Source organism: Drosophila serrata, unplaced genomic scaffold (assembly GCF_035046125.1).
Source record: "Drosophila serrata isolate PLE 108 unplaced genomic scaffold, ASM3504612v1 contig_130, whole genome shotgun sequence".
NCBI classification, from domain to species: Eukaryota; Metazoa; Arthropoda; class Insecta; order Diptera; family Drosophilidae; genus Drosophila; species Drosophila serrata.
In genome coordinates, this window is record NW_028257028.1 from 340,758 (window position 1) to 368,057 (window position 27,300).

The following is a 27,300-nucleotide window of genomic DNA, read 5'->3' on the forward strand; positions in this document are numbered from 1 at the left end:
TTAATTATCTGAATTTCCCCCAGAAAGTACTCACTCTGCTTGGGCTGCGACTTGGTGGAGCGATCGTAGATGGTGGACAGTATGGCCACGGAGAGTATCAGGACAAAGAAGCGCACGGCCCAGGTGGTGTTCCTATCCCAGGGACGTTGGTCCCGCACCTGGCACATCTGCGGCTCTACGCGGACGTTGAAGGTGATGCCAGTGGAGGCCGTCTGGTTGGACAGATACTCCGCCACGCTGTACTCCACATCCCGGGCAGTGCAGCCCGAGGGCACGCACAGACCCCAGTTGATCAGCGAGTAGCGAGGAACTCGGTGACCGGGCTGCAAATGGGAATACAAGATTGGATCCGGTTAGAGATAATTCTTGGCAATGACGCAGAAGGAGGAGGAGCAGCATTCCCTCCCTAATGGAAGTGAATCACGGGTGTTGTTGACCCCCTCGACATCGAGACAAAGGCTAGTTAAGCGAGAATTAAGGCAATTCAATTAAGCCAGGTCGCGCGATCTCACACCAAGTGTACTGATTGTCTAATTTACATTACAACAAAATTCATACAACGCATCGCTTTATCACATAAAAAAAAAAAAGAAAAATCAAAATAAATAAACAATAACAAAGAGCGGAGAACTTGTTTATTTCATCGAAATTTAATGCAAATTTTGAATTAATTTAATTTATGGAGCAAAGATTTGAAATTAAAAAAATTTAATAGAAAAAATATTCAAAGAAGCTTGAAGGAAGAACATGGAATTGTTTTTAAATTGGGAAATAATTTAAAGAATATTACAAAACAATAATAATAAAAAAATTATAAAAGTAAATAAAATAAAACAAAAAATTCAACACAATACCCCGCTCAACTTTAAGAAATAACAAATCCAACAACAAAAACCAAGTCCAATTTAGCGAATCCGCGATATGAAATTTCTGAAGTTCTACCAGGCGAACAGAACATTCAGCAAGCAGCTATTCCGCTGATGCAAATGCTCCAAAGTAATGTTTCTTAAAAGATGGGAACGTGAAGATCGTGTCTGATTGGTCTAATCAGATGTAAACAAAGGGCGGCCATTAATGATTTTAAAGTCCTAACGGATCTTCGATGAGACGAACTTAAAGAAAGTCTCTGATTGGTCAATTCAAATGTAAACAAAGGACGGCCATTAGGATTTGTAATGCTTTAAAGCGCCGTTATAATTTGGCATTATCTCAAGACCCTTGCCGTGTTGCCCGTGCCTTTGGTGTTGTGCAGCTGAGCTGCTGCCAATCGATTCTGTTTGCCTGGTATACCAAAGGCGTTGGATTGTTAAAATAGTCCGATTTCAAGACCATATTTAAAAGAAATAACAACAAATCCAACAACATACACACTGAATTAACGAAATTCGCCATACAAATTTCATAAAACTTGACTTTATACACCAGGCGAACAGAATATTCAGCAAGCAGCTATTCCGCTGATGCAAATGCTCCAAAGTAACGGTTCTTAAAAGATGGGAACGTGAAGATCGTCTCTGATTGGTCTAATCAGATGTAAACAAAGGGCGGCCATTAATTTCAAAGTCCTAAGTAACGGATCTTAGAAAAGATGAACTTGAAGATTGTTTCTGATTGGTCTAATCAGATGTAAACAAAGCGCGGCCATTAATTCAAAGTCCTAAGTAACGGATCTTAGAAGAGTCGAACTTGAAGAACGTCTCTGATTGGTCAATTCAAATGTAAACAAAGGACGGCCATTAGGATTTAGAATTCTGAAAAGCGCCGTTATAATTAGGCATTATCTCAATACCCCTGCCGTGTAAATCACTTGGTGTTGTGCAGCTGAGCTGCTGCCAGTCGATTCTGTTTGCCTGGTATATCGTAAGCGTGAAATTGATAAATTTTATATTCGGTCTGATTAAATGAAGCGTAGTCGGGGGCGGGGGGCTGTTCAGATTTATTATTCTAATGCAAACTGACATGGAACAATTTCCGAATTAAAAATAATGCTTTTATGACTAAGTTAAAAGTTCTTTACAATTTAATTTGTCAATAAAAAAGGTCCGCAGTCAAGGAGTCATTTCCGACCCTATAAACCATACATACATATATATTCTTGATCAGCTTCAACAAGCAAATATTTCTGACCATGCAGAAGAAAACATTTTTAGTAGTTTTTTAATAACGACTTGTGTTAAAATATCGTTGCAGGGTACTATACTTTCAGTCCGTACTTGCGGCGCAGTAAAGGACTCATTTCAACAACAACAGGCGAATGTTTTTATTTGCAATAAATATTTTAACCCACAATAAATAAAACTTGTGAAAAATAAATTCGACAAAATATGTAGTTTAACTTAAAGAAATCATAAGTCTAACAACAAAAAATAAACAAATAAAATTTAGCGATTTCGCCATACAAATTTCTTAAAACTTGACTTTATACACCAGGCGAACAGAACATTCAGCAAGCAGCTATTCCGCTGATGCAAATGCTCCAAAGTAACGGTTCTTAAAAGATGAGAACGTGAAGATCGTCTCTGATTGGTCTAATCAGATGTAAACAAAGGGCGGCCATTAATGATTTTAAAGTCCTAACGGATCTTAGAAGAGAAGAGCTTGAAGAACGTCTCTGATTGGTCAATTAAATGTAAACAAAGGACGGCCATTAGGATTTGGAATGCTGAGAAGCTCCGTTATAGTTCGGCGTTATCTCAATACCCTTGCCGTGTAAATCATTTTTGCTGCTGGATTGCTGCCATCTCTTTCCGATTCTGTTCGCCTGGTAAACCAAAAGTGTGAAATAGTGAATTTAAAGAATCGGTCTGATTAAAGAAAGCTCAGACGAGGGGCTATGAAGATTTATTATTCTGATGGAAACTGATATGGGAAATACTTCCGAATTAAAATTAATGTTTTCATAGCTTCAAACTTTAATTTGTCAATATACATTTTCATATAAAATTGTAAATAAATATCGGTTAAAGGAATTTTATTCTAATTATAGTCAGCAGCTTAAACCCATATACATATATACATATATTCTGGATCAGCATCTACAGGCGAAAAAATTTTTATATAAAAATATAGTTAATATCGATTAAAAAATGGTAATGGACCTTCAGTCAGAAGCTTAAAAATAAGTGAAGGAGCCATTTCCGACCCCATAAATCATATATATTCTTGATCAGCATCTACAGGCCTTTCTTTCTAGCTTTATCCGGCCGAAAAAAATTTTTTTCAGAAATTTCCCATTTTTCGGAAAAAAGGAAAGGGGTTACATCATGAAAATTTGCAAAAATCGGCCAAAAATTCACATTTTAAATTGAGTATGCAGTTTTGTTAACCTGCTTAAAATTAACATACTACCGCTTTCCGAATTGAAATTTGGCTGAGTGATGAGATTTTTAAATTTTGATTTGTCGAAAAAATGCATTTAAAAATATTGTTAATATCGGTATAAAAATGGTAATGGACCTTCAGTCAGAAGCTTAAAAATAAGTGAAGGAGCCATTTCCGACCCCATAAATCATATATATTCTTGATCAGCATCTACAGGCCTTTCTTTCTAGCTTTATCCGGCCGAAAATTTTTTTTTCAGAAATTTCCCATTTTTCGGAAAAAAGGAAAGGGGTTACATCATGAAAATTTGCAAAAATCGGCCAAAAATTCACATTTTAAATTAAGTATGCAGTTTTGTTAACCTGCTAAAAGTTAACATACTGCCGCTTTCCGAATTAAAATTAATGCGTTTTTGGCTTAGTTATGAAATTTTTAAATTTTGATTTGTAAAAAAAATTTCATATAAAAATATTGTTAATTTCGGTATAAAAATGGTAATGGACCTTCAGTTAGAAGCTTAAAAATAAGTGAAGGAGCCATTTCCGACCCCATAAATCATATATATTCTTGATCAGCATCTACAGGCCTTTCTTTCTAGCTTTATCCGGCCGAAAAAATTTTTTTTCAGAAATTTCCCATTTTTCGGAAAAAAGGAAAGGGGTTACATCATGAAAATTTGCAAAAATCGGCAAAAAATTCACATTTTAAATGGAGTATGCAGTTTTGTTAACCTGCTAAAAGTTAACATACTGCCGCTTTCCGAATTGAAATTAATGCGTTTTTGGCTGAGTTATGAGATTTTTAAATTTTGATTTCTCGAAAAAATTCATTTAAAAATATTGTTAATATCGGTATAAAAATGGTAATGGACCTTCAGTCAGAAGCTTAAAAATAAGTGAAGGAGCCATTTCCGACCCCATAAATCATATATATTCTTGATCAGCATCTACAGGCCTTTCTTTCTAGCTTTATCCGGCCGAAAAAAATTTTTTTCAGAAATTTCCCATTTTTCGGAAAAAAGGAAAGGGGTTACATCATGAAAATTGGCAAAAATCGGCCAAAAATTCACATTTTAAATTGAGTATGCAGTTTTGTTAACCTGCTTAAAATTAACATACTACCGCTTTCCGAATTGAAATTTGGCTGAGTGATGAGATTTTTAAATTTTGATTTGTCGAAAAAATGCATTTAAAAATATTGTTAATATCGGTATAAAAATGGTAATGGACCTTCAGTCAGAAGCTTAAAAATAAGTGAAGGAGCCATTTCCGACCCCATAAATCATATATATTCTTGATCAGCATCTACAGGCCTTTCTTTCTAGCTTTATCCGGCCGAAAATTTTTTTTTCAGAAATTTCCCATTTTTCGGAAAAAAGGAAAGGGGTTACATCATGAAAATTTGCAAAAATCGGCCAAAAATTCACATTTTAAATTAAGTATGCAGTTTTGTTAACCTGCTAAAAGTTAACATACTGCCGCTTTCCGAATTAAAATTAATGCGTTTTTGGCTTAGTTATGAAATTTTTAAATTTTGATTTGTAAAAAAAATTTCATATAAAAATATTGTTAATTTCGGTATAAAAATGGTAATGGACCTTCAGTTAGAAGCTTAAAAATAAGTGAAGGAGCCATTTCCGACCCCACAAATCATATATATTCTTGATCAGCATCTACAGGCCTTTCTTTCTAGCTTTATCCGGCCGAAAAAATTTTTTTTCAGAAATTTCCCATTTTTCGGAAAAAAGGAAAGGGGTTACATCATGAAAATTTGCAAAAATCGGCAAAAAATTCACATTTTAAATGGAGTATGCAGTTTTGTTAACCTGCTAAAAGTTATTTATGAGATTTTTAAATTTTGATTTGTCGAAAAAATGCATTTAAAAATATTGTTAATATCGGTATAAAAATGGTAATGGACCTTCAGTCAGAAGCTTAAAAATAAGTGAAGGAGCCATTTCCGACCCCATAAATCATATATATTCTTGATCAGCATCTGCAGGCCTTTCTTTCTAGCTTTATCCGGCCGAAAAAAATTTTTTTCACAAATTTCCCATTTTTCGGAAAAAAGGAAAGGGGTTACATCATGAAAATTGGCAAAAATCGGCCAAAAATTCACATTTTAAATTGAGTATGCAGTTTTGTTAACCTGCTAAAAATTAACATACTGCCGCTTTCCGAATTAAAATTAATGCGTTTTTGGCAGAGTTATGAGATTTTTAAATTTTGATTTGTCGAAAAAATGCATTTAAAAATATTGTTAATATCGGTATAAAAATGGTAATGGACCTTCAGTCAGAAGCTTAAAAATAAGTGAAGGAGCCATTTCCGACCCCATAAATCATATATATTCTTGATCAGCATCTACAGGCCTTTCTTTCTAGCTTTATCCGGCCGAAAAAATTTTTTTTCAGAAATTTCCCATTTTTCGGAAAAAAGGAAAGGGGTTACATCATGAAAATTTGCAAAAATCGGCCAAAAATTCACATTTTAAATTGAGTATGCAGTTTTGTTAACCTGCTAAAAATTAACATACTGCCGCTTTCCGAATTGAAATTAATGCGTTTTTGGCTTAGTTATGAAATTTTTAAATTTTGATTTGTAAAAAAAATTTCATATAAAAATATTGTTAATTTCGGTATAAAAATGGTAATGGACCTTCAGTTAGAAGCTTAAAAATAAGTGAAGGAGCCATTTCCGACCCCATAAATCATATATATTCTTGATCAGCATCTACAGGCCTTTCTTTCTAGCTTTATCCGGCCGAAAAAAATTTTTTTCAGAAATTTCCCATTTTTCGGAAAAAAGGAAAGGGGTTACATCATGAAAATTTGCAAAAATCGGCCAAAAATTCACATTTTAAATTGAGTATGCAGTTTTGTTAACCTGCTAAAAATTAACATACTGCCGCTTTCCGAATTGAAATTAATGCGTTTTTGGCTTAGTTATGAAATTTTTAAATTTTGATTTGTAAAAAAAATTTCATATAAAAATATTGTTAATTTCGGTATAAAAATGGTAATGGACCTTCAGTTAGAAGCTTAAAAATAAGTGAAGGAGCCATTTCCGACCCCATAAATCATATATATTCTTGATCAGCATCTACAGGCCTTTCTTTCTAGCTTTATCCGGCCGAAAAAATTTTTTTTCAGAAATTTCCCATTTTTCGGAAAAAAGGAAAGGGGTTACATCATGAAAATTTGCAAAAATCGGCCAAAAATTCACATTTTAAATGGAGTATGCAGTTTTGTTAACCTGCTAAAAGTTAACATACTGCCGCTTTCCAAATTGAAATTAACGCGTTTTTGGCAGAGTTATGAGATTTTTAAATTTTGATTTGTCGAAAAAATGCATTTAAAAATATTGTTAATATCGGTATAAAAATGGTAATGGACCTTCAGTCAGAAGCTTAAAAATAAGTGAAGGAGCCATTTCCGACCCCATAAATCATATATATTCTTGATCAGCATCTACAGGCCTTTCTTTCTAGCTTTATCCGGCCGAAAAAAATTTTTTTCAGAAATTTCCCATTTTTCGGAAAAAAGGAAAGGGGTTACATCATGAAAATTGGCAAAAATCGGCCAAAAATTCACATTTTAAATTGAGTATGCAGTTTTGTTAACCTGCTAAAAATTAACATACTGCCGCTTTCCGAATTGAAATTAATGCGTTTTTGGCTTAGTTATGAAATTTTTAAATTTTGATTTGTAAAAAAAATTTCATATAAAAATATTGTTAATTTCGGTATAAAAATGGTAATGGACCTTCAGTTAGAAGCTTAAAAATAAGTGAAGGAGCCATTTCCGACCCCATAAATCATATATATTCTTGATCAGCATCTACAGGCCTTTCTTTCTAGCTTTATCCGGCCGAAAAAAATTTTTTTCAGAAATTTCCCATTTTTCGGAAAAAAGGAAAGGGGTTACATCATGAAAATTGGCAAAAATCGGCCAAAAATTCACATTTTAAATTGAGTATGCAGTTTTGTTAACCTGCTAAAAATTAACATACTGCCGCTTTCCGAATTGAAATTAATGCGTTTTTGGCTTAGTTATGAAATTTTTAAATTTTGATTTGTAAAAAAAATTTCATATAAAAATATTGTTAATTTCGGTATAAAAATGGTAATGGACCTTCAGTTAGAAGCTTAAAAATAAGTGAAGGAGCCATTTCCGACCCCATAAATCATATATATTCTTGATCAGCATCTACAGGCCTTTCTTTCTAGCTTTATCCGGCCGAAAAAATTTTTTTTCAGAAATTTCCCATTTTTCGGAAAAAAGGAAAGGGGTTACATCATGAAAATTTGCAAAAATCGGCCAAAAATTCACATTTTAAATGGAGTATGCAGTTTTGTTAACCTGCTAAAAGTTAACATACTGCCGCTTTCCGAATTGAAATTAACGCGTTTTTGGCAGAGTTATGAGATTTTTAAATTTTGATTTGTCGAAAAAATTCATTTAAAAATATTGTTAATATCGGTATAAAAATGGTAATGGACCTTCAGTCAGAAGCTTAAAAATAAGTGAAGGAGCCATTTCCGACCCCATAAATCATATATATTCTTGATCAGCATCTACAGGCCTTTCTTTCTAGCTTTATCCGGCCGAAAAAATTTTTTTCAGAAATTTCCCATTTTTCGGAAAAAAGGAAAGGGGTTACATCATGAAAATTTGCAAAAATCGGCCAAAAATTCACATTTTAAATTGAGTATGCAGTTTTGTTAACCTGCTAAAAATTAACATACTGCCGCTTTCCGAATTGAAATTAACGCGTTTTTGGCAGAGTTATGAGATTTTTAAATTTTGATTTGTCGAAAAAATTCATTTAAAAATATTGTTAATATCGGTATAAAAATGGTAATGGACCTTCAGTCAGAAGCTTAAAAATAAGTGAAGGAGCCATTTCCGACCCCATAAATCATATATATTCTTGATCAGCATCTACAGGCCTTTCTTTCTAGCTTTATCCGGCCGAAAAAATTTTTTTTCAGAAATTTCCCATTTTTCGGAAAAAAGGAAAGGGGTTACATCATGAAAATTTGCAAAAATCGGCCAAAAATTCACATTTTAAATTGAGTATGCAGTTTTGTTAACCTGCTAAAAATTAACATACTGCCGCTTTCCGAATTGAAATTAATGCGTTTTTGGCTTAGTTATGAAATTTTTAAATTTTGATTTGTAAAAAAAATTTCATATAAAAATATTGTTAATTTCGGTATAAAAATGGTAATGGACCTTCAGTTAGAAGCTTAAAAATAAGTGAAGGAGCCATTTCCGACCCCATAAATCATATATATTCTTGATCAGCATCTACAGGCCTTTCTTTCTAGCTTTATCCGGCCGAAAAAAATTTTTTTCAGAAATTTCCCATTTTTCGGAAAAAAGGAAAGGGGTTACATCATGAAAATTGGCAAAAATCGGCCAAAAATTCACATTTTAAATTGAGTATGCAGTTTTGTTAACCTGCTAAAAATTAACATACTGCCGCTTTCCGAATTGAAATTAATGCGTTTTTGGCTTAGTTATGAAATTTTTAAATTTTGATTTGTAAAAAAAATTTCATATAAAAATATTGTTAATTTCGGTATAAAAATGGTAATGGACCTTCAGTTAGAAGCTTAAAAATAAGTGAAGGAGCCATTTCCGACCCCATAAATCATATATATTCTTGATCAGCATCTACAGGCCTTTCTTTCTAGCTTTATCCGGCCGAAAAAATTTTTTTTCAGAAATTTCCCATTTTTCGGAAAAAAGGAAAGGGGTTACATCATGAAAATTTGCAAAAATCGGCCAAAAATTCACATTTTAAATGGAGTATGCAGTTTTGTTAACCTGCTAAAAGTTAACATACTGCCGCTTTCCGAATTGAAATTAACGCGTTTTTGGCAGAGTTATGAGATTTTTAAATTTTGATTTGTCGAAAAAATTCATTTAAAAATATTGTTAATATCGGTATAAAAATGGTAATGGACCTTCAGTCAGAAGCTTAAAAATAAGTGAAGGAGCCATTTCCGACCCCATAAATCATATATATTCTTGATCAGCATCTACAGGCCTTTCTTTCTAGCTTTATCCGGCCGAAAAAATTTTTTTCAGAAATTTCCCATTTTTCGGAAAAAAGGAAAGGGGTTACATCATGAAAATTTGCAAAAATCGGCCAAAAATTCACATTTTAAATTGAGTATGCAGTTTTGTTAACCTGCTAAAAATTAACATACTGCCGCTTTCCGAATTGAAATTAACGCGTTTTTGGCAGAGTTATGAGATTTTTAAATTTTGATTTGTCGAAAAAATTCATTTAAAAATATTGTTAATATCGGTATAAAAATGGTAATGGACCTTCAGTCAGAAGCTTAAAAATAAGTGAAGGAGCCATTTCCGACCCCATAAATCATATATATTCTTGATCAGCATCTACAGGCCTTTCTTTCTAGCTTTATCCGGCCGAAAAAATTTTTTTTCAGAAATTTCCCATTTTTCGGAAAAAAGGAAAGGGGTTACATCATGAAAATTTGCAAAAATCGGCCAAAAATTCACATTTTAAATTGAGTATGCAGTTTTGTTAACCTGCTAAAAATTAACATACTGCCGCTTTCCGAATTGAAATTAATGCGTTTTTGGCTTAGTTATGAAATTTTTAAATTTTGATTTGTAAAAAAAATTTCATATAAAAATATTGTTAATTTCGGTATAAAAATGGTAATGGACCTTCAGTTAGAAGCTTAAAAATAAGTGAAGGAGCCATTTCCGACCCCATAAATCATATATATTCTTGATCAGCATCTACAGGCCTTTCTTTCTAGCTTTATCCGGCCGAAAAAATTTTTTTTCAGAAATTTCCCATTTTTCGGAAAAAAGGAAAGGGGTTACATCATGAAAATTTGCAAAAATCGGCCAAAAATTCACATTTTAAATGGAGTATGCAGTTTTGTTAACCTGCTAAAAGTTAACATACTGCCGCTTTCCGAATTGAAATTAACGCGTTTTTGGCAGAGTTATGAGATTTTTAAATTTTGATTTGTCGAAAAAATTCATTTAAAAATATTGTTAATATCGGTATAAAAATGGTAATGGACCTTCAGTCAGAAGCTTAAAAATAAGTGAAGGAGCCATTTCCGACCCCATAAATCATATATATTCTTGATCAGCATCTACAGGCCTTTCTTTCTAGCTTTATCCGGCCGAAAAAATTTTTTTCAGAAATTTCCCATTTTTCGGAAAAAAGGAAAGGGGTTACATCATGAAAATTGGCAAAAATCGGCCAAAAATTCACATTTTAAATTGAGTATGCAGTTTTGTTAACCTGCTAAAAATTAACATACTGCCGCTTTCCGAATTGAAATTAATGCGTTTTTGGCTTAGTTATGAAATTTTTAAATTTTGATTTGTCGAAAAAATGCATTTAAAAATATTGTTAATATCGGTATAAAAATGGTAATGGACCTTCAGTCAGAAGCTTAAAAATAAGTGAAGGAGCCATTTCCGACCCCATAAATCATATATATTCTTGATCAGCATCTACAGGCCTTTCTTTCTAGCTTTATCCGGCCGAAAAAAAATTTTTTCAGAAATTTCCCATTTTTCGGAAAAAAGGAAAGGGGTTACATCATGAAAATTGGCAAAAAACGGCCAAAAATTCACATTTTAAATTGAGTATGCAGTTTTGTTAACCTGCTAAAAATTAACATACTGCCGCTTTCCGAATTGAAATTAATGCGTTTTTGGCTTAGTTATGAAATTTTTAAATTTTGATTTGTAAAAAAAATTTCATATAAAAATATTGTTAATTTCGGTATAAAAATGGTAATGGACCTTCAGTCAGAAGCTTAAAAATAAGTGAAGGAGCCATTTCCGACCCCATAAATCATATATATTCTTGATCAGCATCTACAGGCCTTTCTTTCTAGCTTTATCCGGCCGAAAAAAATTTTTTTCTGAAATTTCCCATTTTTCGGAAAAAAGGAAAGGGGTTACATCATGAAAATTTGCAAAAATCGGCCAAAAATTCACATTTTAAATTGAGTATGCAGTTTTGTTAACCTGCTAAAAGTTAACATACTGCCGCTTTCCGAATTAAAATTAATGCGTTTTTGGCTGAGTTATGAGATTTTTAAATTTTGATTTGTCGAAAAAATGCATTTAAAAATATTGTTAATATCGGTATAAAAATGGTAATGGACCTTCAGTCAGAAGCTTAAAAATAAGTGAAGGAGCCATTTCCGACCCCATAAATCATATATATTCTTGATCAGCATCTACAGGCCTTTCTTTCTAGCTTTATCCGGCCGAAAAAATTTTTTTTCAGAAATTTCCCATTTTTCGGAAAAAAGGAAAGGGGTTACATCATGAAAATTTGCAAAAATCGGCCAAAAATTCACATTTTAAATGGAGTATGCAGTTTTGTTAACCTGCTAAAAGTTAACATACTGCCGCTTTCCGAATTGAAATTAACGCGTTTTTGGCTGAGTTATGAGATTTTTAAATTTTGATTTGTCGAAAAAATTCATTTAAAAATATTGTTAATATCGGTATAAAAATGGTAATGGACCTTCAGTCAGAAGCTTAAAAATAAGTGAAGGAGCCATTTCCGACCCCATAAATCATATATATTCTTGATCAGCATCTACAGGCCTTTCTTTCTAGCTTTATCCGGCCGAAAAAAAATTTTTTCAGAAATTTCCCATTTTTCGGAAAAAAGGAAAGGGGTTACATCATGAAAATTGGCAAAAAACGGCCAAAAATTCACATTTTAAATTGAGTATGCAGTTTTGTTAACCTGCTAAAAATTAACATACTGCCGCTTTCCGAATTGAAATTAATGCGTTTTTGGCTTAGTTATGAAATTTTTAAATTTTGATTTGTAAAAAAAATTTCATATAAAAATATTGTTAATTTCGGTATAAAAATGGTAATGGACCTTCAGTCAGAAGCTTAAAAATAAGTGAAGGAGCCATTTCCGACCCCATAAATCATATATATTCTTGATCAGCATCTACAGGCCTTTCTTTCTAGCTTTATCCGGCCGAAAAAAATTTTTTTCTGAAATTTCCCATTTTTCGGAAAAAAGGAAAGGGGTTACATCATGAAAATTTGCAAAAATCGGCCAAAAATTCACATTTTAAATTGAGTATGCAGTTTTGTTAACCTGCTAAAAGTTAACATACTGCCGCTTTCCGAATTAAAATTAATGCGTTTTTGGCTGAGTTATGAGATTTTTAAATTTTGATTTGTCGAAAAAATGCATTTAAAAATATTGTTAATATCGGTATAAAAATGGTAATGGACCTTCAGTCAGAAGCTTAAAAATAAGTGAAGGAGCCATTTCCGACCCCATAAATCATATATATTCTTGATCAGCATCTACAGGCCTTTCTTTCTAGCTTTATCCGGCCGAAAAAATTTTTTTTCAGAAATTTCCCATTTTTCGGAAAAAAGGAAAGGGGTTACATCATGAAAATTTGCAAAAATCGGCCAAAAATTCACATTTTAAATGGAGTATGCAGTTTTGTTAACCTGCTAAAAGTTAACATACTGCCGCTTTCCGAATTGAAATTAACGCGTTTTTGGCTGAGTTATGAGATTTTTAAATTTTGATTTGTCGAAAAAATTCATTTAAAAATATTGTTAATATCGGTATAAAAATGGTAATGGACCTTCAGTCAGAAGCTTAAAAATAAGTGAAGGAGCCATTTCCGACCCCATAAATCATATATATTCTTGATCAGCATCTACAGGCCTTTCTTTCTAGCTTTATCCGGCCGAAAAAAATTTTTTTCAGAAATTTCCCTTTTTTCGGAAAAAAGGAAAGGGGTTACATCATGAAAATTGGCAAAAATCGGCCAAAAATTCACATTTTAAATTGAGTATGTAGTTTTTTTAACCTGCTAAAAATTAACATACTGCCGCTTTCCGAATTGAAATTAATGCGTTTTTGGCTTAGTTATGAAATTTTTAAATTTTGATTTGTAAAAAAAATTTCATATAAAAATATTGTTAATTTCGGTATAAAAATGGTAATGGACCTTCAGTTAGAAGCTTAAAAATAAGTGAAGGAGCCATTTCCGACCCCATAAATCATATATATTCTTGATCAGCATCTACAGGCCTTTCTTTCTAGCTTTATCCGGCCGAAAAAAATTTTTTTCAGAAATTTCCCATTTTTCGGAAAAAAGGAAAGGGGTTACATCATGAAAATTGGCAAAAATCGGCCAAAAATTCACATTTTAAATTGAGTATGCAGTTTTGTTAACCTGCTTAAAATTAACATACTGCCGCTTTCCGAATTGAAATTAATGCGTTTTTGGCTTAGTTATGAAATTTTTAAATTTTGATTTGTAAAAAAAATTTCATATAAAAATATTGTTAATTTCGGTATAAAAATGGTAATGGACTTTCAGTTAGAAGCTTAAAAATAAGTGAAGGAGCCATTTCCGACCCCATAAATCATATATATTCTTGATCAGCATCTACAGGCCTTTCTTTCTAGCTTTATCCGGCCGAAAAAATTTTTTTTCAGAAATTTCCCATTTTTCGGAAAAAAGGAAAGGGGTTACATCATGAAAATTTGCAAAAATCGGCCAAAAATTCACATTTTAAATTGAGTATGCAGTTTTGTTAACCTGCTAAAAATTAACATACTGCCGCTTTCCGAATTAAAATTAATGCGTTTTTGGCTGAGTTATGAGATTTTTAAATTTTGATTTGTCGAAAAAATGCATTTAAAAATATTGTTAATATCGGTATAAAAATGGTAATGGACCTTCAGTTAGAAGCTTAAAAATAAGTGAAGGAGCCATTTTCCGACCCCATAAATCATATATATTCTTGATCAGCATCTACAGGCCTTTCTTTCTAGCTTTATCCGGCCGAAAAAAATTTTTTTCAGAAATTTCCCTTTTTTCGGAAAAAAGGAAAGGGGTTACATCATGAAAATTGGCAAAAATCGGCCAAAAATTCACATTTTAAATTGAGTATGCAGTTTTGTTAACCTGCTAAAAATTAACATACTGCCGCTTTCCGAATTGAAATTAATGCGTTTTTGGCTTAGTTATGAAATTTTTAAATTTTGATTTGTCGAAAAAATGCATTTAAAAATATTGTTAATATCGGTATAAAAATGGTAATGGACCTTCAGTCAGAAGCTTAAAAATAAGTGAAGGAGCCATTTCCGACCCCATAAATCATATATATTCTTGATCAGCATCTACAGGCCTTTCTTTCTAGCTTTATCCGGCCGAAAAAAAATTTTTTCAGAAATTTCCCATTTTTCGGAAAAAAGGAAAGGGGTTACATCATGAAAATTGGCAAAAAACGGCCAAAAATTCACATTTTAAATTGAGTATGCAGTTTTGTTAACCTGCTAAAAATTAACATACTGCCGCTTTCCGAATTGAAATTAATGCGTTTTTGGCTTAGTTATGAAATTTTTAAATTTTGATTTGTAAAAAAAATTTCATATAAAAATATTGTTAATTTCGGTATAAAAATGGTAATGGACCTTCAGTCAGAAGCTTAAAAATAAGTGAAGGAGCCATTTCCGACCCCATAAATCATATATATTCTTGATCAGCATCTACAGGCCTTTCTTTCTAGCTTTATCCGGCCGAAAAAAATTTTTTTCTGAAATTTCCCATTTTTCGGAAAAAAGGAAAGGGGTTACATCATGAAAATTTGCAAAAATCGGCCAAAAATTCACATTTTAAATTGAGTATGCAGTTTTGTTAACCTGCTAAAAGTTAACATACTGCCGCTTTCCGAATTAAAATTAATGCGTTTTTGGCTGAGTTATGAGATTTTTAAATTTTGATTTGTCGAAAAAATGCATTTAAAAATATTGTTAATATCGGTATAAAAATGGTAATGGACCTTCAGTCAGAAGCTTAAAAATAAGTGAAGGAGCCATTTCCGACCCCATAAATCATATATATTCTTGATCAGCATCTACAGGCCTTTCTTTCTAGCTTTATCCGGCCGAAAAAATTTTTTTTCAGAAATTTCCCATTTTTCGGAAAAAAGGAAAGGGGTTACATCATGAAAATTTGCAAAAATCGGCCAAAAATTCACATTTTAAATGGAGTATGCAGTTTTGTTAACCTGCTAAAAGTTAACATACTGCCGCTTTCCGAATTGAAATTAACGCGTTTTTGGCTGAGTTATGAGATTTTTAAATTTTGATTTGTCGAAAAAATTCATTTAAAAATATTGTTAATATCGGTATAAAAATGGTAATGGACCTTCAGTCAGAAGCTTAAAAATAAGTGAAGGAGCCATTTCCGACCCCATAAATCATATATATTCTTGATCAGCATCTACAGGCCTTTCTTTCTAGCTTTATCCGGCCGAAAAAAATTTTTTTCAGAAATTTCCCTTTTTTCGGAAAAAAGGAAAGGGGTTACATCATGAAAATTGGCAAAAATCGGCCAAAAATTCACATTTTAAATTGAGTATGTAGTTTTTTTAACCTGCTAAAAATTAACATACTGCCGCTTTCCGAATTGAAATTAATGCGTTTTTGGCTTAGTTATGAAATTTTTAAATTTTGATTTGTAAAAAAAATTTCATATAAAAATATTGTTAATTTCGGTATAAAAATGGTAATGGACCTTCAGTTAGAAGCTTAAAAATAAGTGAAGGAGCCATTTCCGACCCCATAAATCATATATATTCTTGATCAGCATCTACAGGCCTTTCTTTCTAGCTTTATCCGGCCGAAAAAAATTTTTTTCAGAAATTTCCCATTTTTCGGAAAAAAGGAAAGGGGTTACATCATGAAAATTTGCTAAAATCGGCCAAAAATTCACATTTTAAATTGAGTATGCAGTTTTGTTAACCTGCTTAAAATTAACATACTGCCGCTTTCCGAATTGAAATTAATGCGTTTTTGGCTTAGTTATGAAATTTTTAAATTTTGATTTGTAAAAAAAATTTCATATAAAAATATTGTTAATTTCGGTATAAAAATGGTAATGGACTTTCAGTTAGAAGCTTAAAAATAAGTGAAGGAGCCATTTCCGACCCCATAAATCATATATATTCTTGATCAGCATCTACAGGCCTTTCTTTCTAGCTTTATCCGGCCGAAAAATTTTTTTTTCAGAAATTTCCCATTTTTCGGAAAAAAGGAAAGGGGTTACATCATGAAAATTTGCAAAAATCGGCCAAAAATTCACATTTTAAATTGAGTATGCAGTTTTGTTAACCTGCTAAAAATTAACATACTGCCGCTTTCCGAATTAAAATTAATGCGTTTTTGGCTGAGTTATGAGATTTTTAAATTTTGATTTGTCGAAAAAATGCATTTAAAAATATTGTTAATATCGGTATAAAAATGGTAATGGACCTTCAGTTAGAAGCTTAAAAATAAGTGAAGGAGCCATTTTCCGACCCCATAAATCATATATATTCTTGATCAGCATCTACAGGCCTTTCTTTCTAGCTTTATCCGGCCGAAAAAAATTTTTTTCAGAAATTTCCCTTTTTTCGGAAAAAAGGAAAGGGGTTACATCATGAAAATTGGCAAAAATCGGCCAAAAATTCACATTTTAAATTGAGTATGCAGTTTTGTTAACCTGCTAAAAATTAACATACTGCCGCTTTCCGAATTGAAATTAATGCGTTTTTGGCTTAGTTATGAAATTTTTAAATTTTGATTTGTAAAAAAAATTTCATATAAAAATATTGTTAATTTCGGTATAAAAATGGTAATGGACCTTCAGTTAGAAGCTTAAAAATAAGTGAAGGAGCCATTTCCGACCCCATAAATCATATATATTCTTGATCAGCATCTACAGGCCTTTCTTTCTAGCTTTATCCGGCCGAAAAAAATTTTTTTCAGAAATTTCCCATTTTTCGGAAAAAAGGAAAGGGGTTACATCATGAAAATTTGCTAAAATCGGCCAAAAATTCACATTTTAAATTGAGTATGCAGTTTTGTTAACCTGCTTAAAATTAACATACTGCCGCTTTCCGAATGGAAATTAATGCGTTTTTGGCTTAGTTATGAAATTTTTAAATTTTGATTTGTAAAAAAAATTTCATATAAAAATATTGTTAATTTCGGTATAAAAATGGTAATGGACTTTCAGTTAGAAGCTTAAAAATAAGTGAAGGAGCCATTTCCGACCCCATAAATCATATATATTCTTGATCAGCATCTACAGGCCTTTCTTTCTAGCTTTATCCGGCCGAAAAAATTTTTTTTCAGAAATTTCCCATTTTTCGGAAAAAAGGAAAGGGGTTACATCATGAAAATTTGCAAAAATCGGCCAAAAATTCACATTTTAAATTGAGTATGCAGTTTTGTTAACCTGCTAAAAATTAACATACTGCCGCTTTCCGAATTAAAATTAATGCGTTTTTGGCTGAGTTATGAGATTTTTAAATTTTGATTTGTCGAAAAAATGCATTTAAAAATATTGTTAATATCGGTATAAAAATGGTAATGGACCTTCAGTCAGAAGCTTAAAAATAAGTGAAGGAGCCATTTCCGACCCCATAAATCATATATATTCTTGATCAGCATCTACAGGCCTTTCTTTCTAGCTTTATCCGGCCGAAAAAATTTTTTTTCAGAAATTTCCCATTTTTCGGAAAAAAGGAAAGGGGTTACATCATGAAAATTTGCAAAAATCGGCCAAAAATTCACATTTTAAATTGAGTATGCAGTTTTGTTAACCTGCTAAAAATTAACATACTGCCGCTTTCCGAATTGAAATTAATGCGTTTTTGGCTTAGTTATGAAATTTTTAAATTTTGATTTGTAAAAAAAATTTCATATAAAAATATTGTTAATTTCGGTATAAAAATGGTAATGGACTTTCAGTTAGAAGCTTAAAAATAAGTGAAGGAGCCATTTCCGACCCCATAAATCATATATATTCTTGATCAGCATCTACAGGCCTTTCTTTCTAGCTTTATCCGGCCGAAAAATTTTTTTTTCAGAAATTTCCCATTTTTCGGAAAAAAGGAAAGGGGTTACATCATGAAAATTTGCAAAAATCGGCCAAAAATTCACATTTTAAATTGAGTATGCAGTTTTGTTAACCTGCTAAAAATTAACATACTGCCGCTTTCCGAATTAAAATTAATGCGTTTTTGGCTGAGTTATGAGATTTTTAAATTTTGATTTGTCGAAAAAATGCATTTAAAAATATTGTTAATATCGGTATAAAAATGGTAATGGACCTTCAGTTAGAAGCTTAAAAATAAGTGAAGGAGCCATTTCCGACCCCATAAATCATATATATTCTTGATCAGCATCTACAGGCCTTTCTTTCTAGCTTTATCCGGCCGAAAAAAAATTTTTTCAGAAATTTCCCATTTTTCGGAAAAAAGGAAAGGGGTTACATCATGAAAATTGGCAAAAATCGGCCAAAAATCCACATTTTAAATTGAGTATGCAGTTTTGTTAACCTGCTAAAAATTAACATACTGCCGCTTTCCGAATTGAAATTAATGCGTTTTTGGCTGAGTTATGAGATTTTTAAATTTTGATTTGTCGAAAAAATTCATTTAAAAATATTGTTAATTTCGGTATAAAAATGGTAATGGACTTTCAGTTAGAAGCTTAAAAATAAGTGAAGGAGCCATTTCCGACCCCATAAATCATATATATTCTTGATCAGCATCTACAGGCCTTTCTTTCTAGCTTTATCCGGCCGAAAAAATTTTTTTGCAGAAATTTCCCATTTTTCGGAAAAAGGGAAAAGGGGTTACATCATGAAAATTTGCAAAAATCGGCCAAAAATTCATATTTTAAATTGAGTATGCAGTTTTGTTAACCTGCTAAAAATTAACACACTGCCGCTTTCCGAATTGAAATTAATGCGTTTTTGGCTTAGTTATGAAATTTTGATTTGTAAAAAAAATTTCATATAAAAATATTGTTAATTTCGGTATAAAAATGGTAATGGACCTTCAGTTAGAAGCTTAAAAATAAGTGAAGGAGCCATTTCCGACCCCATAAATCATATATATTCTTGATCAGCATCTACAGGCCTTTCTTTCTAGCTTTATCCGGCCGAAAAAACAATTTTTCAGAAATTTCCCATTTTTCGGAAAAAAGGAAAGGGGTTACATCATGAAAATTTGCAAAAATCTGCCAAAAATTCACATTTTAAATGGAGTATGCAGTTTTGTTAACCTGCTAAAAGTTAACATACTGCCGCTTTCCGAATTGAAATTAATGCGTTTTTGGCTTAGTTATGAAATTTTTAAATTTTGATTTGTAAAAAAAATTTCATATAAAAATATTGTTAATTTCGGTATAAAAATGGTAATGGACCTTCAGTTAGAAGCTTAAAAATAAGTGAAGGAGCCATTTCCGACCCCATAAATCATATATATTCTTGATCAGCATCTACAGGCCTTTCTTTCTAGCTTTATCCGGCCGAAAAAAATTTTTTTCAGAAATTTCCCATTTTTCGGAAAAAAGGAAAGGGGTTACATCATGAAAATTTGCTAAAATCGGCCAAAAATTCACATTTTAAATTGAGTATGCAGTTTTGTTAACCTGCTTAAAATTAACATACTGCCGCTTTCCGAATTGAAATTAATGCGTTTTTGGCTTAGTTATGAAATTTTTAAATTTTGATTTGTAAAAAAAATTTCATATAAAAATATTGTTAATTTCGGTATAAAAATGGTAATGGACTTTCAGTTAGAAGCTTAAAAATAAGTGAAGGAGCCATTTCCGACCCCATAAATCATATATATTCTTGATCAGCATCTACAGGCCTTTCTTTCTAGCTTTATCCGGCCGAAAAAAATTTTTTTCAGAAATTTCCCATTTTTCGGAAAAAAGGAAAGGGGTTACATCATGAAAATTGGCAAAAATCGGCCAAAAATTCACATTTTAAATTGAGTATGCAGTTTTGTTAACCTGCTAAAAATTAACATACTGCCGCTTTCCGAATTGAAATTAATGCGTTTTTGGCTTAGTTATGAAATTTTTAAATTTTGATTTGTAAAAAAAATTTCATATAAAAATATTGTTAATTTCGGTATAAAAATGGTAATGGACCTTCAGTTAGAAGCTTAAAAATAAGTGAAGGAGCCATTTCCGACCCCATAAATCATATATATTCTTGATCAGCATCTACAGGCCTTTCTTTCTAGCTTTATCCGGCCGAAAAAAATTTTTTTCAGAAATTTCCCATTTTTCGGAAAAAAGGAAAGGGGTTACATCATGAAAATTGGCAAAAATCGGCCAAAAATTCACATTTTAAATTGAGTATGCAGTTTTGTTAACCTGCTAAAAATTAACATACTGCCGCTTTCCGAATTGAAATTAATGCGTTTTTGGCTTAGTTATGAAATTTTTAAATTTTGATTTGTAAAAAAAATTTCATATAAAAATATTGTTAATTTCGGTATAAAAATGGTAATGGACCTTCAGTTAGAAGCTTAAAAATAAGTGAAGGAGCCATTTCCGACCCCATAAATCATATATATTCTTGATCAGCATCTACAGGCCTTTCTTTCTAGCTTTATCCGGCCGAAAAAAATTTTTTTCAGAAATTTCCCATTTTTCGGAAAAAAGGAAAGGGGTTACATCATGAAAATTTGCAAAAATCGGCCAAAAATTCACATTTTAAATTGAGTATGCAGTTTTGTTAACCTGCTAAAAATTAACATACTGCCGCTTTCCGAATTAAAATTAATGCGTTTTTGGCTGAGTTATGAGATTTTTAAATTTTGATTTGTCGAAAAAATGCATTTAAAAATATTGTTAATATCGGTATAAAAATGGTAATGGACCTTCAGTCAGAAGCTTAAAAATAAGTGAAGGAGCCATTTCCGACCCCATAAATCATATATATTCTTGATCAGCATCTACAGGCCTTTCTTTCTAGCTTTATCCGGCCGAAAAAAAATTTTTTCAGAAATTTCCCATTTTTCGGAAAAAAGGAAAGGGGTTACATCATGAAAATTGGCAAAAATCGGCCAAAAATTCACATTTTAAATTGAGTATGCAGTTTTGTTAACCTGCTAAAAATTAACATACTGCCGCTTTCCGAATTGAAATTAATGCGTTTTTGGCTGAGTTATGAGATTTTTAAATTTTGATTTGTCGAAAAAATTCATTTAAAAATATTGTTAATTTCGGTATAAAAATGGTAATGGACTTTCAGTTAGAAGCTTAAAAATAAGTGAAGGAGCCATTTCCGACCCCATAAATCATATATATTCTTGATCAGCATCTACAGGCCTTTCTTTCTAGCTTTATCCGGCCGAAAAAATTTTTTTTCAGAAATTTCCCATTTTTCGGAAAAAAGGAAAGGGGTTACATCATGAAAATTTGCAAAAATCGGCCAAAAATTCACATTTTAAATTGAGTATGCAGTTTTTCATATAAAAATATTGTTAATTTCGGTATAAAAATGGTAATGGACCTTCAGTTAGAAGCTTAAAAATAAGTGAAGGAGCCATTTCCGACCCCATAAATCATATATATTCTTGATCAGCATCTACAGGCCTTTCTTTCTAGCTTTATCCGGCCGAAAAAACAATTTTTCAGAAATTTCCCATTTTTCGGAAAAAAGGAAAGGGGTTACATCATGAAAATTTGCAAAAATCTGCCAAAAATTCACATTTTAAATGGAGTATGCAGTTTTGTTAACCTGCTAAAAGTTAACATACTGCCGCTTTCCGAATTGAAATTAATGCGTTTTTGGCTTAGTTATGAAATTTTTAAATTTTGATTTGTAAAAAAAATTTCATATAAAAATATTGTTAATTTCGGTATAAAAATGGTAATGGACCTTCAGTTAGAAGCTTAAAAATAAGTGAAGGAGCCATTTCCGACCCCATAAATCATATATATTCTTGATCAGCATCTACAGGCCTTTCTTTCTAGCTTTATCCGGCCGAAAAAAATTTTTTTCAGAAATTTCCCATTTTTCGGAAAAAAGGAAAGGGGTTACATCATGAAAATTTGCTAAAATCGGCCAAAAATTCACATTTTAAATTGAGTATGCAGTTTTGTTAACCTGCTTAAAATTAACATACTGCCGCTTTCCGAATTGAAATTAATGCGTTTTTGGCTTAGTTATGAAATTTTTAAATTTTGATTTGTAAAAAAAATTTCATATAAAAATATTGTTAATTTCGGTATAAAAATGGTAATGGACTTTCAGTTAGAAGCTTAAAAATAAGTGAAGGAGCCATTTCCGACCCCATAAATCATATATATTCTTGATCAGCATCTACAGGCCTTTCTTTCTAGCTTTATCCGGCCGAAAAAAATTTTTTTCAGAAATTTCCCATTTTTCGGAAAAAAGGAAAGGGGTTACATCATGAAAATTGGCAAAAATCGGCCAAAAATTCACATTTTAAATTGAGTATGCAGTTTTGTTAACCTGCTAAAAATTAACATACTGCCGCTTTCCGAATTGAAATTAATGCGTTTTTGGCTTAGTTATGAAATTTTTAAATTTTGATTTGTAAAAAAAATTTCATATAAAAATATTGTTAATTTCGGTATAAAAATGGTAATGGACCTTCAGTTAGAAGCTTAAAAATAAGTGAAGGAGCCATTTCCGACCCCATAAATCATATATATTCTTGATCAGCATCTACAGGCCTTTCTTTCTAGCTTTATCCGGCCGAAAAAAATTTTTTTCAGAAATTTCCCATTTTTCGGAAAAAAGGAAAGGGGTTACATCATGAAAATTGGCAAAAATCGGCCAAAAATTCACATTTTAAATTGAGTATGCAGTTTTGTTAACCTGCTAAAAATTAACATACTGCCGCTTTCCGAATTGAAATTAATGCGTTTTTGGCTTAGTTATGAAATTTTTAAATTTTGATTTGTAAAAAAAATTTCATATAAAAATATTGTTAATTTCGGTATAAAAATGGTAATGGACCTTCAGTTAGAAGCTTAAAAATAAGTGAAGGAGCCATTTCCGACCCCATAAATCATATATATTCTTGATCAGCATCTACAGGCCTTTCTTTCTAGCTTTATCCGGCCGAAAAAAATTTTTTTCAGAAATTTCCCATTTTTCGGAAAAAAGGAAAGGGGTTACATCATGAAAATTTGCAAAAATCGGCCAAAAATTCACATTTTAAATTGAGTATGCAGTTTTGTTAACCTGCTAAAAATTAACATACTGCCGCTTTCCGAATTGAAATTAACGCGTTTTTGGCAGAGTTATGAGATTTTTAAATTTTGATTTGTCGAAAAAATGCATTTAAAAATATTGTTAATATCGGTATAAAAATGGTAATGGACCTTCAGTCAGAAGCTTAAAAATAAGTGAAGGAGCCATTTCCGACCCCATAAATCATATATATTCTTGATCAGCATCTACAGGCCTTTCTTTCTAGCTTTATCCGGCCGAAAAAATTTTTTTCAGAAATTTCCCATTTTTCGGAAAAAAGGAAAGGGGTTACATCATGAAAATTTGCAAAAATCGGCCAAAAATTCACATTTTAAATTGAGTATGCAGTTTTGTTAACCTGCTAAAAGTTAACATACTGCCGCTTTCCGAATTGAAATTAACGCGTTTTTGGCAGAGTTATGAGATTTTTAAATTTTGATTTGTCGAAAAAATTCATTTAAAAATATTGTTAATATCGGTATAAAAATGGTAATGGACCTTCAGTCAGAAGCTTAAAAATAAGTGAAGGAGCCATTTCCGACCCCATAAATCATATATATTCTTGATCAGCATCTACAGGCCTTTCTTTCTAGCTTTATCCGGCCGAAAAAATTTTTTTCAGAAATTTCCCATTTTTCGGAAAAAAGGAAAGGGGTTACATCATGAAAATTGGCAAAAATCGGCCAAAAATTCACATTTTAAATTGAGTATGCAGTTTTGTTAACCTGCTAAAAATTAACATACTGCCGCTTTCCGAATTGAAATTAATGCGTTTTTGGCTTAGTTATGAAATTTTTAAATTTTGATTTGTCGAAAAAATGCATTTAAAAATATTGTTAATATCGGTATAAAAATGGTAATGGACCTTCAGTCAGAAGCTTAAAAATAAGTGAAGGAGCCATTTCCGACCCCATAAATCATATATATTCTTGATCAGCATCTACAGGCCTTTCTTTCTAGCTTTATCCGGCCGAAAAAATTTTTTTCAGAAATTTCCCATTTTTCGGAAAAAAGGAAAGGGGTTACATCATGAAAATTTGCAAAAATCGGCCAAAAATTCACATTTTAAATTGAGTATGCAGTTTTGTTAACCTGCTAAAAGTTAACATACTGCCGCTTTCCGAATTGAAATTAACGCGTTTTTGGCAGAGTTATGAGATTTTTAAATTTTGATTTGTCGAAAAAATTCATTTAAAAATATTGTTAATATCGGTATAAAAATGGTAATGGACCTTCAGTCAGAAGCTTAAAAATAAGTGAAGGAGCCATTTCCGACCCCATAAATCATATATATTCTTGATCAGCATCTACAGGCCTTTCTTTCTAGCTTTATCCGGCCGAAAAAAAATTTTTTCAGAAATTTCCCATTTTTCGGAAAAAAGGAAAGGGGTTACATCATGAAAATTGGCAAAAAACGGCCAAAAATTCACATTTTAAATTGAGTATGCAGTTTTGTTAACCTGCTAAAAATTAACATACTGCCGCTTTCCGAATTGAAATTAATGCGTTTTTGGCTTAGTTATGAAATTTTTAAATTTTGATTTGTAAAAAAAATTTCATATAAAAATATTGTTAATTTCGGTATAAAAATGGTAATGGACCTTCAGTCAGAAGCTTAAAAATAAGTGAAGGAGCCATTTCCGACCCCATAAATCATATATATTCTTGATCAGCATCTACAGGCCTTTCTTTCTAGCTTTATCCGGCCGAAAAAAATTTTTTTCTGAAATTTCCCATTTTTCGGAAAAAAGGAAAGGGGTTACATCATGAAAATTTGCAAAAATCGGCCAAAAATTCACATTTTAAATTGAGTATGCAGTTTTGTTAACCTGCTAAAAGTTAACATACTGCCGCTTTCCGAATTAAAATTAATGCGTTTTTGGCTGAGTTATGAGATTTTTAAATTTTGATTTGTCGAAAAAATGCATTTAAAAATATTGTTAATATCGGTATAAAAATGGTAATGGACCTTCAGTCAGAAGCTTAAAAATAAGTGAAGGAGCCATTTCCGACCCCATAAATCATATATATTCTTGATCAGCATCTACAGGCCTTTCTTTCTAGCTTTATCCGGCCGAAAAAATTTTTTTTCAGAAATTTCCCATTTTTCGGAAAAAAGGAAAGGGGTTACATCATGAAAATTTGCAAAAATCGGCCAAAAATTCACATTTTAAATGGAGTATGCAGTTTTGTTAACCTGCTAAAAGTTAACATACTGCCGCTTTCCGAATTGAAATTAACGCGTTTTTGGCTGAGTTATGAGATTTTTAAATTTTGATTTGTCGAAAAAATTCATTTAAAAATATTGTTAATATCGGTATAAAAATGGTAATGGACCTTCAGTCAGAAGCTTAAAAATAAGTGAAGGAGCCATTTCCGACCGCATAAATCATATATATTCTTGATCAGCATCTACAGGCCTTTCTTTCTAGCTTTATCCGGCCGAAAAAATTTTTTTCAGAAATTTCCCATTTTTCGGAAAAAAGGAAAGGGGTGACATCATGAAAATTGGCAAAAATCGGCAAAAAATTCACATTTTAAATTGAGTATGCAGTTTCGTTAACCTGCTAAAAATTAACATACTGCCGCTTTCCGAATTGAAATTAATGCGTTTTTGGCTTAGTTATGAAATTTTGATTTGTAAAAAAAATTTCATATAAAAATATTGTTAATTTCGGTATAAAAATGGTAATGGACCTTCAGTTAGAAGCTTAAAAATAAGTGAAGGAGCCATTTCCGACCCCATAAATCATATATATTCTTGATCAGCATCTACAGGCCTTTCTTTCTAGCTTTATCCGGCCGAAAAAAATTTTTTTCAGAAATTTCCCTTTTTTCGGAAAAAAGGAAAGGGGTTACATCATGAAAATTGGCAAAAATCGGCCAAAAATTCACATTTTAAATTGAGTATGTAGTTTTTTTAACCTGCTAAAAATTAACATACTGCCGCTTTCCGAATTGAAATTAATGCGTTTTTGGCTTAGTTATGAAATTTTTAAATTTTGATTTGTAAAAAAAATTTCATATAAAAATATTGTTAATTTCGGTATAAAAATGGTAATGGACCTTCAGTTAGAAGCTTAAAAATAAGTGAAGGAGCCATTTCCGACCCCATAAATCATATATATTCTTGATCAGCATCTACAGGCCTTTCTTTCTAGCTTTATCCGGCCGAAAAAAATTTTTTTCAGAAATTTCCCATTTTTCGGAAAAAAGGAAAGGGGTTACATCATGAAAATTTGCTAAAATCGGCCAAAAATTCACATTTTAAATTGAGTATGCAGTTTTGTTAACCTGCTTAAAATTAACATACTGCCGCTTTCCGAATTGAAATTAATGCGTTTTTGGCTTAGTTATGAAATTTTTAAATTTTGATTTGTAAAAAAAATTTCATATAAAAATATTGTTAATTTCGGTATAAAAATGGTAATGGACTTTCAGTTAGAAGCTTAAAAATAAGTGAAGGAGCCATTTCCGACCCCATAAATCATATATATTCTTGATCAGCATCTACAGGCCTTTCTTTCTAGCTTTATCCGGCCGAAAAATTTTTTTTTCAGAAATTTCCCATTTTTCGGAAAAAAGGAAAGGGGTTACATCATGAAAATTTGCAAAAATCGGCCAAAAATTCACATTTTAAATTGAGTATGCAGTTTTGTTAACCTGCTAAAAATTAACATACTGCCGCTTTCCGAATTAAAATTAATGCGTTTTTGGCTGAGTTATGAGATTTTTAAATTTTGATTTGTCGAAAAAATGCATTTAAAAATATTGTTAATATCGGTATAAAAATGGTAATGGACCTTCAGTTAGAAGCTTAAAAATAAGTGAAGGAGCCATTTTCCGACCCCATAAATCATATATATTCTTGAT

At 31.5% G+C, this 27,300-nt stretch overlaps 1 protein-coding gene across 1 annotated transcript in view; it reads right to left on the reverse strand.

Annotated features, from left to right (window-relative positions):
• Positions 1 to 27,300, reverse strand: part of drd (drop dead) — a 60,845-nt gene that overhangs the window by 2,125 nt on the left and 31,420 nt on the right. The window contains exon 4 of the mRNA XM_086826095.1: positions 35 to 323. Coding sequence (XP_086682221.1) covers positions 35 to 323 — 289 coding nt within the window. The remainder of the gene's footprint in view (positions 1 to 34; positions 324 to 27,300) is intronic.